Below are 17,754 nucleotides of genomic sequence, written 5' to 3' on the forward strand. Positions count from 1 at the left end.
CTATTTTGTAGGCTTCCAGCAATCGCCTTGCAGTTTTGTCAGCCCCTTTGACCAAAATTGTGATGCTGTCAAATTTCGGCTGTCAAATTATGCAGTAAAAAAACTCATTAACTTATTTTAGCTGCATGCCAGCCTTAATTATTGTAAAATAGCGTTTTCCAGGCCACTATTTGAGTACGGTCTTAAACAACCACTTTACTGATAGGTAAGTCTGCAGGGCTTGACGTCACGGAGCTGCGGCGGCGCTGCGATCGAGCCGGAGCCGGGAGGTGTGGGCAAAAGGGCGCGCGTTTTGCATGGGCGTCATAGCATTTCAGCATGCTCCAAAGCTGTGTAGCCGTTAATTGCACCGAAAGGTACAGAAAAAGTAGCGGGGTGAGTTTCCCCAAGTTCCCGGCTGACTCCGAAAGACGCAGAAAGTGGATAATATCTGTGAATCGAAAATAATGGTCGCCTCGCGCGGACGACCGCTCGTGCGGCAAGCACTTTCTTGAATGCAAGTGTGGCTTCCATTAAATCTCCGCCCCGAGGCTTGCTTATGTGCAGCAAAACCGTCGTCTGATCGAGATCACCGGGATTTGGTTCCCAGGGTGTTAGAGCACAAAGCACCGGCCAAGCGCTCGTCGGTTTCTCGATGCGCCCGCGCTATCAGGCGGAAGAAGATCGGCGACAGAACGGCAGTGTTGTAAGCATTACTGAAAAAAAAGTAACGAGATACGTTACTCGTTACTTGCAAATAAACGGAAAGCGTTACCAACCTACGTTACCTCAAAATAAAAGGAACGCATTACCGTTACCGATAAGAAGTAACGTACGTTACTTTTTCGTTACTTTTTTGATTATATGATTTAACTCGTTTTACTGTTTTGACGGTATAGGTATGCATTATGTTCATGCAGAACCTGAGCTTGATTATTATGTCTTTTTATGGCTTCACTTAAATACTCAGGAGAAAAAATGCAAAGAAAAACGCAGAAAACTCAGATATTCACGTGGCTTGATGCCTAAAAACACGGAAAAAATTGAAGTGGAATTCCTTTAAGACTTGGGAAGAAGAAGGAACGAGTAACGTAACTACGTTATCCGTTACTTGAAATAGTAACGTAAATACGTTACCCGTTACTGTTTTGAAAAAGTAACGAGTACGTTACTACTTTACTGAAAAAAGTAACGCGTTACCGGTAACGCCGTTACTTGTAACGTTTTACTGCAGAACGGACAAAGCGTCACCGCTTGTCATGCCTTGTGGTCATGAGGATAGGAAAAATATCATACCTTGTCTCGAAGGTGCTGTGTGTATTTAATCAATTAATAAATACACTTCCGCATACGCTAAGTCTGCTGATCATGCCGGCAGTGCGGAAACCGACTCGAAGTAATCGTAGGTCTCGAGAGACTTGTACGCCTGCTCCATGTCGCGTCCGTCAACTGGCCTAGCGAAAAAACTAAATAAACAACGACGTGAGCCGTTGACGTCAAGAGCAGCAACTTCGCGTCGGAAGTGCACCAGGTCTTGTTTACGGCGTACGGATCGTCGAAGGCAACGCCGTCCACGCACAGTTCGTCTCGATACCGCTGCCGTTTAGGCTCGGGTAGCGAGCTCAAATGGTCGGGCATAACGTACGACATACGTTGGCAGAAAATACGACGCACAAATAAAGCTAGACGCGTCTCTACAACGTCAACAAGGAGCGCATGCCATAGAACGCAATAGCGAAAACCTAGCGAGCCTTACCGCTTTTGCCCACATAGCTGCTGCGCATGCGCGGCCTTCCGGCTGTGTTGGTAAACAGAGCCGCGCCGTGTGTCGGTCCATATGTGCAGTCAACTTGTGTTCACGGCACAAATTCGCTTATCCGCCGATATGGTTAACACGCGTCGTCCAACAAAAGTTGCTGCTGTTTTTGTTGCCGAAAGCTGTCATATCGAAGCAACATTGTTGATGTCGCCTGTGTTGCTGATGTTCCCGCAATGTGACGGGTTTGTCGGGAAACAGGGCGACCGACAACAAAGTTGGCCAACTGGTAATGAACATGGTGTGTTTCTGTCGCAGCTGTGCTTCCTCAATGTGAGGGCCTTAAAGAAGCAGGCAACGCCAGCCGTTGGCTGGCGTTGCCTGCTTCTGCAAAGCCCAAAGCGCGCTCCGCTTTGGGCTTTGTGCTCATTCTGCGCTATTTTAGCTAAAGTTTAAGGTACTTTAGCTAAATCGTGAAGATATCGAATACAAACTGGTAGCAGTGCGCAAAAAATACACAGAAAAAGGGAGGAATAGACAGGACAAGCGCCGAACTTCAACTGAACGTTTAATGAAAAGAAAACACCGAGGTAAACAGCCACACAGTCGTAGCGACAACGCGCGCTCAAAAAGTTATTTATTTCTTGTGTAAATACACCGACGTTCGACTGACACAATTATCGCCTTCCTTTCCTATCTCGTAGGCTTTTAGCAATTCCCTTGCAGTTTTGTCAGCCCCTTTGCCCAAAATGGTTATGCTGTCAAATTTCAGCTGACACATGCGTGTGACACAGTGCAAAGGAAGGTGCGTCCCGGTGGTAGACCGCAGCGAAAGTGCATGTTCGCGTGCTCGTTCATTGACACACCGGCCAGTCTGGCGAATGTATTCTCGTCCACAACTTAGCGGAATGCGAGAGACCACTCCGACTGCGCACTCAATGTACTTATTCCTGTGATTTATCGCACATTTGTCGCCTCTCCCACCTCTGTCAGCCAATCTGGGGCATAACTGCGACATCTTACTTGGCGCCGAAAAGACAACAGGCTCATCGTAGCGCCTCGCTATCTTTTTCATATTATGAGAGATCTTGTGCATATAAGGGATTACTTCTAGTCTCTTATTAATGCGAAAACATTAACTATCTCATGGAGTGAAGCCAGCGTTGTCTGTAGCAGCGGAAAACGGCATGTAAATTCCGATTGGCTGAGCGAAACGGCACTTAAAGTTTCCGTTGGCTCAGCGAAACGGCACCTAAATTCACGTCATCAAGCACGCGCCTCAGAAACAAAACACAAAGCACTGCAACGCAGATGCTTCGTCACGGAAGCCGTCGTGAAGCCGGCGGGGTTCGCCGCGCCTCCGCAGTGGGGATCGTGATGTCACCGCCAGAGCGCCGTGTGATAAAGGAAGACGTGGCGCGCTGCTTGTTAGAATGCGCTGCGTGTAACGAATGCTTTCGCATTCCTAGACATAAGCAGCCTTATTTGGTCGTTCCCTATGTGGTTGGAGTCCCGTCTTGATCTTCCTTAGTAGCTTTTACGCCACCGCCTGCAAAATCTGAAGCTGGGAAGCCCGCGGCGCTAAGTCGCTCAACCTGCCTCCGAATGCTCTCCTGTGGAGTATGGGGGCAAGACCTCTCTATAGGGCCACCTGCAGACACGATGACTCGATGCCCCTTCCGTTCCGAAGATTCCTTAGATTCCCGTTCCGTAGGTTGTGCCGGCGACAAATATGTTCGAAGGTTGAAAATAATAATTGAGATATTGAGTACAAGATTGATGAAAAATGTAATTAAGATAGAGTAGCAAATATTCGACTAAAGGTATTTGCAAGATTCCAAAATACTCCCCAAAGTACTTGAAATATAGTTTCTTGTGTAGAGTATTTAAGGTAGGCACACGTCTGAGTCAAGGCCCCTGCTCATCCTAAAATCTAGAGGCAGAGGTTTCTTAAAATGCGGTAGGCTCTAATGGGAAGCCCATTTTCGGGCCTCTTCATTAGCTGGATGTACTACCCTGAAACGTTTGTATAGTGATGAGTTCTCCACTTGTTGTCGAGAGACGGTCAGATATTTTCTTCTTTTCTTTATGTGACACCAGTGTGGGAAAACATAAAATAAATCAGATTTATTCGAACGAAATCAGATTTCATTTTATTTAGATCAGATTACATTTGACTTAAATCAATGTACCTAGAGAAAACAGTGATTCTTCACAACGAAATGTATTTTTCAACATGGTGGATTCATTGATCAATTCATCCCATCACTGATAACAATGCGGAAGACAAATATTACTGTAAATCTAAAGTACAGTTTAATTAACAACCTTTATTGCTGTAATATCCGTTATACTAGATAAAAAGCAGCTTGACTTGTTTGAGTTAGTACAAAAATTTATTTGATTTTTTTCGTCGAGTTCCGACTTGAATGCATTATTACATTTCTAGTTTTCGGTCATGTGGTCATTACATTTCTAGTTGTCGATTCTTTCTTTTGTGCTCAGATTTTGTTGCAATACGACGCTACTTAGCTGGCGAACCAAGTAGAAGGTAGAAATCAAATTCAACGCTCCAATTTGCTCAGAAGAGCACTTCTTTTTGCTCGTGTTCAACCTTATATAAATTTTCTTGCATAATGATTTTTTTATTTACAAACAAAACACAAGCACACGAAAAGCATGAAATGATAAACAAACAGTAAATAAAAAAATATATTTCGAAAATACTTTTGCGGGAAAGTTTTGATTTAATTCATCATAGTAAAACTGGTCTCGTTGAAATGACGATTTAAATTATATTGATATCTGTTCTCAACCCTGCGTGAGAGCTATCTATAGTGCTGCAAACGTTTCTAATATCTTCAACGGTGCTAACTTGAGTGAGTCGATATTTCTTATCGTACTCAGCACGCTGAATACTCAAGAGGACCACCGGTAACCTAAATCTGATGTTTGTCTACAGTTCCTGAGGGAACCCCGACGGCCCTGAACTACTCGAAAGGGACTGGTGACGAGTACGTGATCTCCTGGGGGCCCGTCCCCTGTGAACTTGCCAACGGCGTTGTGCGCCGCTACTACTTGGAACTGGACAGCGCCGACCCGTGGGAGAGCAGGCTGGTGAACCACACCACGGGGGACATGAGACTCGTCTTCAGCGACCTGCTGCCCTACACGCGCTACCGGGCCAAGGTGTTCGCAGAGAACGACGCGGGTCGCTCTGAAGTCGCTGCCGAGCTCAACTTCACCACGTCACCTGCCGGTGAGACATTTCCCACGGAATCACTGACAGCACGAATCAACGATACAGATGTTGTTTGTGTCAATATGTTTAAGGTATACTCTATTTCACCTTATGATGTACCGCAGAAAAGGATACAAGCACGAGCTCCTTGCTCTATAGGGCACGTCTCGGTGGCACAAGCTCTCGTGCATTAAGGGCAGCTGCCAACGCTATGAGTTCGCGCTTCGAGCCTTCGCTGCGGTACTTCTGTTTAGGGTGATGCCACCCCTTGTAGCACCCGATGCCGACAGCATGCGCTCATGGGTAAAATACAAAGAAATCGACAAAAACAAAATGTCGCCATAGCACAATCAGCGCCACTACAGTGTTCTAGAGGGTGTAGTGGCAAGAGCGGCGCCCACTTACAATGAAGCGCGTGAAGACGGTCGATGTAGATACCGCGAGTGGCGCTGGAGTTCTGTGCCCTAGGAGAATTAATGGCACGTGTGCGATGAACGAAGAAGACGACGAGAGCGTCGCGGTACGCTTCTCCGAAATGTAGCACCGTAGAACTTCTTTCGCAGCTATTGAGCCTGCAGCCCAAGTGATAGGGTTGCTGAACGATCTGTCAGTACTGCGGGGGGGGGGGGGGGGGGGGGGGGGAGTCGATATTAATTAAATAATCTCCCTCAAAACACGGGAATATTTCAAGTAGAGGATAGCACACACTCTAGAGGCATTAGTCCAAAGGCAGACCCGTTGCTCTCGGGCAGAGGGCGCGGGCGCGTCCGCAAGACGCGACCATGTTAAGTTGGCAGCACCATCCAGGCGGCGCTGTAACGTCGATTTTGCACATGTCACGTTGGAATGCAAGCATCTGTCAGCATCTGTAAACGCGCGATTACAAAACGTATAAAAAAAAAAAAGAATTACGCAGCTCGCGGCCCGAACGTCCCATGAAACATTCCTTTCAGCTTTATTATCTTATTGCTTTCTTTCATAGCTTCCATGAGCCCGTATGTTTCACTTTACTCGATAGCGAGGTCGAAGCTATTGTCGCTAAAGCATGTTTCCCTGAGCGATGCTCGCACTGCACGAGCGCGCGTGCTTGGCAGGGACACTGAAAGCCCGGAGCTCGCTCTTGTAGCCTCTGCTACGCTGGCACTTATAATGAAACGGGGTATAAAAAACTCTGGTGGGGAATCGTATTGACGCATGTTCGAAACGCGAGCCAAATATTCTATTTTGCTCGCCTGGAGCGCTGCTCAAAACTTGAGAGCTACGGGCCTATTTACTATACTTCGTTTCACGTTATGTTGTACCGCAACGAAGGCTAGAAGCGCGAGCTCATAGCGTTGCCAGCTGCTCTTAATTCATGAGAGCGTGTGCCGCCGAGATGTGCCCCAGAGCAAAGAGCTCGCTCTTGTAGCCTCTGCTACGCTGGCACTTATAATGAAACGGGGTATAAAAAACTCTGGTGGGGAATCGTATTGACGCATGTTCGAAACGCGAGCCAAATATTCTATTTTGCTCGCCTGGAGCGCTGCTCAAAACTTGAGAGCTACGGGCCTATTTACTATACTTCGTTTCACGTTATGTTGTACCGCAACGAAGGCTAGAAGCGCGAGCTCATAGCGTTGCCAGCTGCTCTTAATTCATGAGAGCGTGTGCCGCCGAGATGTGCCCCAGAGCAAAGAGCTCGCTCTTGTAGCCTCTGCTACGCTGGCACTTATAATGAAACGGGGTATAAAAAACTCTGGTGGGGAATCGTATTGACGCATGTTCGAAACGCGAGCCAAATATTCTATTTTGCTCGCCTGGAGCGCTGCTCAAAACTTGAGAGCTACGGGCCTATTTACTATACTTCGTTTCACGTTATGTTGTACCGCAACGAAGGCTAGAAGCGCGAGCTCATAGCGTTGCCAGCTGCTCTTAATTCATGAGAGCGTGTGCCGCCGAGATGTGCCCCAGAGCAAAGAGCTCGCTCTTGTAGCCTCTGCTACGCTGGCACTTATAATGAAACGGGGTATAAAAAACTCTGGTGGGGAATCGTATTGACGCATGTTCGAAACGCGAGCCAAATATTCTATTTTGCTCGCCTGGAGCGCTGCTCAAAACTTGAGAGCTACGGGCCTATTTACTATACTTCGTTTCACGTTATGTTGTACCGCAACGAAGGCTAGAAGCGCGAGCTCATAGCGTTGCCAGCTGCTCTTAATTCATGAGAGCGTGTGCCGCCGAGATGTGCCCCAGAGCAAAGAGCTCGCTCTTGTAGCCTCTGCTACGCTGGCACTTATAATGAAACGGGGTATAAAAAACTCTGGTGGGGAATCGTATTGACGCATGTTCGAAACGCGAGCCAAATATTCTATTTTGCTCGCCTGGAGCGCTGCTCAAAACTTGAGAGCTACGGGCCTATTTACTATACTTCGTTTCACGTTATGTTGTACCGCAACGAAGGCTAGAAGCGCGAGCTCATAGCGTTGCCAGCTGCTCTTAATTCATGAGAGCGTGTGCCGCCGAGATGTGCCCCAGAGCAAAGAGCTCGCTCTTGTAGCCTCTGCTACGCTGGCACTTATAATGAAACGGGGTATAAAAAACTCTGGTGGGGAATCGTATTGACGCATGTTCGAAACGCGAGCCAAATATTCTATTTTGCTCGCCTGGAGCGCTGCTCAAAACTTGAGAGCTACGGGCCTATTTACTATACTTCGTTTCACGTTATGTTGTACCGCAACGAAGGCTAGAAGCGCGAGCTCATAGCGTTGCCAGCTGCTCTTAATTCATGAGAGCGTGTGCCGCCGAGATGTGCCCCAGAGCAAAGAGCTCGCGCTTGTAGCCTTTCCTGCGGTACATCATAAGGTGAAACAGAGTATACAGAACAACATTAGCAGTTGTTTCGCACCGCGAAAAGCTCCAGTCAAACCACAGTAGTAAGCACCTAGCAGCGCTGATGATGGGGCTGACGGGGGCGCGCTCCTAGGGCACAGAACAGCAGCGCCATGGTGTCGTCTACGCGCAAATCTTCACAAAGTGGCCGCCGCTCTTGCCACTACAACCCCCTCTAGAACACTGTAAGCGCCAGAAACGCGTGCAGGGACACGCTCTTTCACGCGCTTTTGAACAAAAAGGAAAAATAAAAGTGTGGGACAAAATGGCCAGATGTCTCCACTCTAAGCAAAGCGCACATGAAGGCACCCTAAAGTATAGCATTTGTAAGAAAAAAAAAAAAAAACATATGAAGAAGGATGCTTGAACGCTTCTAGTCGTTGGCAACTTCATTAAAACCAACATATGTTTAATTCTGATGGCATTATTCGTTTTCGCGTAGTTGCTGATTGGGCTCTTTAAAGGAGCTGTGCAACAATTTTTGTACTCTGCAGAAATACCGCTTAAAACGGATCCCTAACGTTAATGACCTATGAAACACGCGTTAGTTTTTCACCCCACGCAATAGAAGTCCCAGAAAAAAATTAAAGAAAAACGAGCAGCGTTCACCCCCTCAACTCGCAGCCAGAACAAGCGGCCACGTGATCTGGAGCCGATTATATGCCGCCAGTCTTGATCATAGCCACGCGCTGGGGTTGGCAAAGCGCAGGACACGCGCTGAGTTCCAGACATTGTTATGGCTCGGCTGTTGTCGTCGTTGCAGCGATTGGACACGGGTCACTACCCGAACGCTTCTCGAGCTAGCAATTATCACGAGCCCAAGTCGAGTACCCATGCTATGCTCGGGTCCAATCTATGAACCGCATTCAAATATCGTCACTTGGGTGTACTGCGATCCCCGAGTTACGTCATCAAATTTTGCAAGGGAGAGATTGAATGAAAATGATCGCTTTTGTCCTTGAAATTACACCGCAACAAAGGAGTTTCTTGGCCAATGGCGTTGCGTGTGAGTATCCTTGAGTCCCAGGTGTGCCAGTAAGCTCGTGTAGAGAGAAAAACATTCCAATTGAATATCGTTGCACAGCTCCTTTAAAAAGGAGCTGTGCAACGATAATCAGTTGGAATGTTTTTCACCTTACACGAGCTTACTGGCACTAGTGGGGCTCTAGGATACTCGCACGCAACGCCACTGGCCAAGAAACTCCTTTGTTGCGGTGTAATTTCAAGGACAAAAGCGATCATTTTCATTCAATCTCTCCTTTGCAAAATTTGATGACGTAACTCGGGGATCGCAGTACACCCAAGTGACGATATTTGAATGCGGTTCATAGATTGGACCCGAGCATTGCGTGGGCACTCGATTTGGGCTCGTGATAATTACTAGCTCGAGAAGCATTCGGGTAGTGGCCCGTGTCCAATCGCGGCGACGACGACAATAGCCGAGCCATAACAATGTCTGGAACTCAGCGCGTGTCCTGTGCTTTGCCAACCCCAGCGCGCGGCTATGATCAACATTGGCGGCATATAATCGGCTCCAGATCACGTGGCCGCTTGTTCTGGCAGCGAGTTGAGGGGGTGAACGCTGCTCGTTTTTCTTTAACTTTTTTTCTGAGACTTCGATTGCGTGGGGTGAAAAACGAACGCGTGTTTCATAGGTCATTAATGTCAGGGATCCGTTCTAAGCGGTATTTGCGCAAAGTACAAAAATTGTTGCATCGCTCCTTTAATGCGTTATATGGGTACCCACATGGCATGGAAAAGCTAACGGCGTCCGTTTGTGGTCAAAACAGTGGAAAGGGAAGCGCGCCGCGTGGAGAGGAGGAGAGTAGGGAAGGATAAAGGCGAGAGGGAGGCGACGTAATGGGGCGGAAGCCAATGTGCGCGCGGATTCTGGGGCGAGTGTGAACTTCCAGGTGTGCCGAGTGGGTATGCCTTGCTTTGTGCTACTAAATGGAGTGTGAACTAAGCACTAGCGCTGGTCCAAGTAGACGGCAAAAAAGACGGTATATTAATGATGGAGACAGGCTGCCGAAACCGATGAACAAGGTGAACAGCGAAAGCAGCGTCAGGCAGCGGATGCCGCTGCTAAGCGTGCAAGGCGGACGGACGATACACAGGATTGGAAGCAGCGTCGAGTTTGGCTGCCGGAAATGCGGCCAGCCGAGCTACAGCGTGGGCGATGTGGATTGAATGCATTTGAAACTGACCGCATAAATCAGTTTCTTAACATATCGCGCTGAGATTTATTACAGAGGTGCTCGCAGCTGGTGCATCCTTAATCGTGAGTATAAATGTATGAAGACCCAGGAGCCATAAGAAACTAAAATTTGGTTTTCTTTATAGAAAAATTATAGCTAAACCTTTTATCTCAAATTCATCAGAAAATCGTGTTGGGCTATTCTGGCGTTTACTGCGATTGAAATATGAAATGGAAAGAATATAGAATATAGAAATGGAAAGAATACAGAATATAGAAATGGAAAGAATATAGAATTGGCTTACCTCTTCACTTCATTTGGCCCGAATAAGCACCACAATAACATATACCATTTTTTTAGAGTACATCCAAAGTATAGGAAAAACATAGTTTTTGATTTTTCTTGATTTACTCAGGTGAGCCAATCTTTCTACTATTTTAGCGAGAGATTACACCAACTTCGGGCACCTCTTTAGCTACCGCAGCTACCCTGTAACCGACGCCATCAACTTCCGGAGGAAGTATGCACTCCTCTTCTACCCGTTCAGGCGCGAGGTAGACATTCTGGACGGCAATAAAGATCCATTGGTGGATCAATGCCATGACCCTTGGGAAACACCACAGACGTCAGTCACCCTTTGGGAAGCGCTAACCCTGACCCTGTAACAAAAACAAAAAGAGGCAAAAAATAGAGGAAGCAAAAGAGCAATTGAGTCAAAAGTGAAAGCCAGAACAGGAAAGTGAAAGGGTCAGCGTTAGCGGTCTACAAAGGGGGACGAGTTTGGCTCTTCCCAAGGGTTATGCTAATGCATTCCCTAAGGATCCACCAATGGATCTTTTAATCTTTTTTTGGAGGGGGGGGGGGGGGGGGCTTATTAATTTTTTTTTCTTGTGGGCTGGAAATGATGAGATCATCTGCGTTAAACGTACTTTATCATTCGTGAGGTGTTATTAATTATTGTATTTCAATGCTTTACTCGTGACGACGTTTCTTAGCACACATTTATTTTGACGTTGTTTCTAGGCCTATGTAAAGGAAACGGAGGCCTGCTTGATGGCGCAGTGCCAGTCCCAGCCACTGCTTGAACGGCACGGGCTGCCACATCAATGACGTAATTCGATGCTGGGGATATAAAGGCTCTCTAACTGAATAAAACCTTCACAAAACATTTACTACAATGACACGTGATGGACACAAGTGGGTTCCGCCCGCGATATTAGCTCCGACGGTAAAGGCACGGACGTGCTTGAAAAAAATTTGTTGTTGTTGTTTCTGGGTCTCCTATTGCAAGTGTTTCTAAGCGCTGTCATAAACAATACGGGATAGCGCTCAGGGTTTTGAGAGTTAGCTCATTGCCCGAGGTCATCCGAATAGAACAGTTTCTGAAGACATACAAGAAAGTGTGTATCCTAGGCTTACTCGCAGTACAAGGTTTTGCGAGCGAAGCGTGAGATACGTATTTGGTCGCAATGTGAATTTAAAATAAAATGCGAATAAAGCAACAGTATGGATATCCCAGGTCAAACCAGCAAGGGGGACATTGACGCTTTTCATTTATACGCTTCGATCACGAGGTCATGCACGTCCAGCCGATTATTGAAACTCCTCGAACTTTTTCTTTTTAGAGTTTACGATAAAAGACAGATCGTTGACCAAGCCACGCTTCCCAAAGCGCCCTCCGCTCTCTACCACGGGCAGAGGCTGTCAGACAGCAGAGAGGATGCTACTCATACGATTTATAAATAAACTGTCGATCTAACGCCACGTGTCACCTGAACCTGTCATCGGTGCATGGCACAACGCGGAGGGCGGATTGGTTGAGGCATATAACAAAACTTTTACTGTAAGAAGCGAAAGTATGCAGGCGAGCTGGTTAGGAAACATCATAATTTAAATCCAGGTACACGTAGATGAAATCGTCCGTTTTTAAGGCGAAAGCCTTATAATTTAGGGTTGTGCGAATAGTGGTTCGAATCGAATAGCGCTGCGTCAGTTATAGCCTTGACAGTGAATGGAAAAGCCAAGACGGCCAGTTCTTTCAACAGTGCAGAAGCTAGGGATGACGGTGCGCTATTCGATTCGAACCACTATTCGCACAACCTTACCTTATATGCCTCATTGTCCAGTCGACCTTCAAAGTCCTTGAGCGAAAACACGTCGGCGACACGAAAGGTACCAAAACATTTAGGTGACCACTCGGTGGAAAATTACGCGAATTAAGATGACTCAGCACATTTTGAATAGAATTGGTTTTCTTTAGACACTAGGTCAAGGGTAACAGGACAACAGGCAGATTATCTCTGCCTGACGTGGTCCTATCACCCGTTTGCAATGAGAGGGATGACTCAGCACATTGAGAAGGATGACCCAGCATATTAGGAAGGATGACTCAGCACATTAAGAGGGATGACTCAGCGAGTAAATCATGTGTCTGTCTTTAATGAGTCGGCGCATGGGCTTTCGCTTTCAAGTCGTCTTTTCGTCTCTCCTGGTCTCAGGGTTTGGATGATGAACTTTTACTGTGCCGTCTGTCGTTGGTGGGGCGAATCGTTTCTTGGTGCGATGGTACGTAAAACACTGCATACAGTCATGGACAGCTTAAGAAATCGAGGGCGTTCTAAGCATCTCATTATCGCTCCACAGACAATCACATTGCGGCATTCGCTAATAAGAACACCGAAGAGCAAATCACGAGGCATGAGCATGATTTCTTAAAGGGACACTGCAAGGAAAACAAGTTTTTTTTTTCTCTTTTAAATGATACAGGTGGGATACGTATATAAAAGAAAAGTTTACCACGAAAAAGCAATTTTTTTTTAAATCAATATTTGCGCTTTTAGACGCAATTTAGGTGCAGAAGGCGGAGGTCACAGCCCGCTAAGTCTCACCCCGTGCTTACAAGGTGCTTACATCTCTCATTGCCTGGAGAGATGATTGACGTGTGAAAAGTTGGTTGTAAATTTTTATGTCCGTGCCGTAGTAGTGTTTTAATCGACTATATTTTTTATGTTTGAGAAGAAAATAACCAAGATAGAGTCATAATTGTTTTCAGATGTATTCTGAGATTGCTTCTCCTGCTCTGGTTTGAAACGTTAACAAACATGGCCACCGGCGTCTGCGGAGTGCTGAACGAGAAAAGCTCGTTCAGCTTGTCGTTTTTTTTTATCAGTACCACTGATTTTGAATTCACAGACGTGTTTAGGGGAAGACCTCCTCAGCCGACGTAGTTCGCAGCAAACTTCCGCGAGTATGCGCCTTCGGTTGCTGTGCGGATGCTTGCTCTCGTAGCAGGACAGGCCTAAGCCTAGCGTCCCGGATCAACTAGTTCGATCGAATTGACTTGATTTTGTTCTTTGCGCGTGTTGATGTATAATAAAGATGTTGGTGACCGTAAAAGCAGCCCCGCTGCTCTATGAATTGTGCAACCGTCGTGATTGCGACTATGGTTTCATTACTGGGAAGGTATCTTCACAGGTAAGAATGTTCACGCTATTGGTAGGAGGCAATCAGGCGTTCGGCTCGCATAAAATTTGTGTAGGTATGTTCTCGTCATTTCGCCTCGAAAGGCAAGTAGCTCTCAAATTTTGCAGTGCATCTGACCTACCATAACAAATATTTTTACGTCGCCTTTTAATTGTGCGTCATGACGGTCACCCAACATGCCCGCGAATGCCATGTGAAAAAAAACAAAAAAAAAACACAAACAACAGCAAGAACAGTAAAGTGGAAAGGACTGCATATTAATAGTGTTGTTATTTTTTAGTCCTCTAGGTCGCCTTTTACCGCGCATCGACATACGCTGACAGACGCTTGTATTGGACCGTGGCTCGCGCATGATGGAACGCTGGAACGCCGCTTTCATGGTCGCGTCGTCTGAGCGTTGCAGATGTTTTTTAGCGTGAGCTACACTGGCCAAGGTTGAGCAGTTTCGCGTGGCTCGCATAATGAGCCGTGCTCCGTGCTGCTCAAGCGCGAGGAGCAGTGACGTCATACGGCGCACAGCTGGCGTGCCGGAGCCGCCGCCGCCGCGGGGTCCGCCGCCACCACGCGCGCCTCGCCGGTCTTCGCATTCCAGAGGAGTGACGTCATAGCCGCGCCAGACGCACTGGCGCCACTGCGTGCCCAGCTGTGTGCCTTCGTTGCACGGTAGCCAAGTCTGACGCTGCACCGGAGCTGCTTGATAGCGCGTCTCATTTTGTGCGCATAAGCTCACGCTACGTAAATCCTGGCATAGCCGAGCTAAGCCACCGCAACTTTTTTTAGACGGGGCTGGAATAGCAGACGGACGGAGGCGAAAACGGACACCGACGCGCAGCTTTCGTGTCCGCGTCTCACGGGAATTGCAGACGGCGATATACGAGTAATGCGGATTCTTGGGCGAGTTGGTACTGAAACTTGGAGAACATAATAGCGCTTCACGACAGGGACGCACGTTGCGCATTGTGTTGTCTCGTTCCTACCCTTCGTCCCTGTCGTGAAGCGCTATTATGTTCTCCAAGGCGATATACGGCGGTGAAATAGGAGACCATGCCGTAGGGTGCCGCGCGTCTGCTCGCACGACTGGCAGGCGGTGTTAGACTTCCATACAAGAAGCAAAGGTTGTCGCGAAAGGGGACACCACGCTTTTTGGCGTGTTCGGTCGAGCAGCCAAGCCAGTCCAGTAGTAGTTAGTGGGTGGGGCCGTTAATTGTGGGCGGGGCTTAGAGCGAGCCGTGACATCCATCTAAATTTCGTCTAGCGGCGTAAATATTGTTTTTTGTGAAATTTATTTTAAAAATACGTGTCCCATTTATGCCCCTAAAAGATAATTCCTTCCCAAGACCCTTTAAGCTGTCAGCCAACGCTGCCATGACAGCAAACAGGGAAGAGCTGTCCTCTCAATGACCTGAGAGGTGCATGTTATTGGATTGCTCGCATCCACTCCAGAACGGGTGCCAGACACTGCTTCCGTATTTCTCTTTGTGATTGGAGTTGCGCAATCGGGACCATTGGTTCTCTCACTTTCTTCGCGTTTTGGTGAACTCGATTCCCCCTTCTCCACTTTTTTCCTCGTTGGGACCACCTGCACTGAGTGTAATTACGCAGATAATGTTGTCAGAACAAATTGCCTGGAGTGATCAACATGATTGACGCCTTAATGGTGACGATGAAGGTTGTTTATGTAGGTGCTTCTAGGAACGAAATACACGCCGATTTCTGTCGCCGAATGGCCAATAGACAGCCATGGACTATAGCCTCTAGGGTCGTATTAATTGTGCGAGGAAACATTTGATTGATGGGTGGTTTCCTGTGGGACCGGAATACGTTTACCTGCCTTGCCGTCTTAGGAATATCTTCAAGAAATACTGGAACAGACAGGCAGACTCTGCAGCGTGCGCCAGTCTTTGGAATTGTGCTCCGTCGTTTCCATTGCAGCGCCTCCATCTCCCAGGAACCTGACGGCCCATCAGCTGTCTCCAACGAACCTATCCCTGACGTGGAGCCCTCCGTACCCGCCACACGGTGTACTGGAGCGTTACCAAATCAAGTTCCGGACGAACGGTATTCGCAGCAACTCTACCCTTCTCAACGTCGACCAGTACCAGTGCTTCCCCGAGAACAGCGACTTGGAAAGACACTGTTTCACTGTGTCCAACTTGCTACCTGTTACTATCTACCGTTTCTCGGTGAGCGGAGTGTCTGTCGAGTTCTGCATTTCGCTTCTGAATTGCTATTCTTGCTCGCGGGAGTTATTGCCCTTGCAGTAGATAACGCAGCTGAAATAACAAACAGAATAACAAATAACTTGCTGGCCCCAACAAGACAGCTTCGTTGGGACAATCCCAAAGATAATGTCGTGTTGAGTTGATGTGATTTCATTATATTAGCCACCTCATCCATTCAAACAGAAGTTGCCAGGACCTTGATTGGAAGAAATCGTACAATTAATAAAGCCACATATTTACCTACCTGCAGGCCACGACGATAATAAGTCGCTATTATTCATACAGGTGACGACTATAGTATTAACAAATTTATACTATACACTCTAAAAAAGCCCGTTCCTCTACTTTTCCGCACAACGCTCGGAGAGCCAATCACCGCACTGAAGTCGATTCTGAGATCGCCTTTTTGTGGTGACAACTTAATCTAGACGCTCTAAGCATCTCAACAAACCCGAAATGACGATAGTGTGTAGCTTATTTCCTCGTTAAAAACGTGTGGAAAATCGCGACACGCCCTTTTTGGGAAGAACCTTTTTCTTCCGAGGGAAGTGGTCGATGGAGGGCGCTTGTCGGCGAGTTGCAAGCGATGGCTTCGTCCGCGGAGAAAAAGAGGAGTCTTATCCGAGTGTGTATCTATCAGACTAGACAAGTTTTAATAAAATCATCCGGAATCGCGCGTATTGTGGGGCTTTCATTGGTCTACACAATCTAGTCCGCGAGAAAAAATAGTCCACATGTGTTTTTATTGCCCTGAGATGAATTAACAGTTGTGTAATATAGGACTTGGTTATATATGGGAACTAATACCCGTGCCAGACGGGCAGCTCAAATGCCATTTACAACGAATGATATTTGTGTGATCGGCGAATCAGCTCGCGATCTGTCGCGCGTGGAATGCGCCACGCCCGGAGTGTCGCGCGCTGATTGGCCGTCCGCTCAAATGTCATTCGTGGTAAATGGCATTCGAGTTGTCCGTGAGGCACGGGTATAACAGATTTTGAACAACATGAGATCGAAAACGACCCTTTTCAAAAATGACTTCAGTGCCCCTTTAAGGAGGCAGCTCAGCGAATGACGATGCCGAAACATATATATTGAGACCAAAAAACGCAGACTCAGTTGCGACATTAAGGAATGCAAAAACGTCACGCTTACATTGCTTAATGTCGCAACTCAGAGTGCGTTTTTCGTTTAAGCATAAGTTTAGTCATCGTCATTCGCTAAGCTGCCTCTGTCAGTTGCGGTTATTGGCTCTCCGAGTGTTGTGCAGGAAAGTAGACGCAGGGACGTTTTCTTAGAGTGGGTGAAGTTTGAAAAATGCGGCAGAACCGCATCTTTTTTACCTCAACTTTTTTCTGATGTTCCTCATTCACGACTCGTCTGTCTGATAAGTATACGGTTAAAACTTTCGAACTTGATCATTTTGGTCGGGGGATACGTGAACAGTTGTTAAAGAGTGTTGGTTAGTTAATATTAGTGAAGAACAAGAACAAGATTAACATAGCTTGAACATACTGGGCTTCGAACGGCAATGCTGAGAACCCTTTCGTTATATAAAATGTATTTTTAAAGAACTGTCGTAATTTATTAGATTAACAATCCAGTCGCCCAGTTAGAAACGACACCCCTATTTAGAAAAAAGAATTTAGGTGAAAAAAAAAAGAAGAAAAAATCAGTTCTTGATGCTGTTTTCCTCGTGCTGAGATATATATCTCTGGCTTTCATTTCACCCGCTGCTTCCCTTTAAGCTATCTTGAATTTATGTTCATCCAGGTGAGGGCGTTCAATCGCGGCACAACACACGGTCCTTACTCGGACGAGCTGGAGATAGAGACAGGAGAGACGGGTGAGACTCGCTGCTCTCGTTGACCTGTTGAAAAATATCTCACTCTTATGTAAAGACTATTATTTAGATAAGCCCTTCACGCCTTCGTCGGTAAAACTTGCTTCTTCATTGGCTAATGATGGTAATCACTGGTGACCATCTTGTTCAGAGCGGAGACTTCC

The 17,754-nt window shown here is 46.9% G+C and overlaps 1 protein-coding gene across 1 annotated transcript in view; it reads left to right on the forward strand.

The window, feature by feature from the left end:
- LOC8024741 (phosphatidylinositol phosphatase PTPRQ) overlaps positions 1–17,754 on the forward strand; it is a 138,517-nt gene that overhangs the window by 72,650 nt on the left and 48,113 nt on the right. The window contains exons 11-13 of the mRNA XM_029977549.3: positions 4,698–4,994; positions 15,458–15,708; positions 17,521–17,593. Coding sequence (XP_029833409.3) covers positions 4,698–4,994; positions 15,458–15,708; positions 17,521–17,593 — 621 coding nt within the window. The remainder of the gene's footprint in view (positions 1–4,697; positions 4,995–15,457; positions 15,709–17,520; positions 17,594–17,754) is intronic.

This window comes from Ixodes scapularis, unplaced genomic scaffold (assembly GCF_016920785.2).
Source record: "Ixodes scapularis isolate PalLabHiFi unplaced genomic scaffold, ASM1692078v2 PGA_scaffold9__187_contigs__length_104089568, whole genome shotgun sequence".
Lineage (NCBI taxonomy): Eukaryota > Metazoa > Arthropoda > Arachnida > Ixodida > Ixodidae > Ixodes > Ixodes scapularis.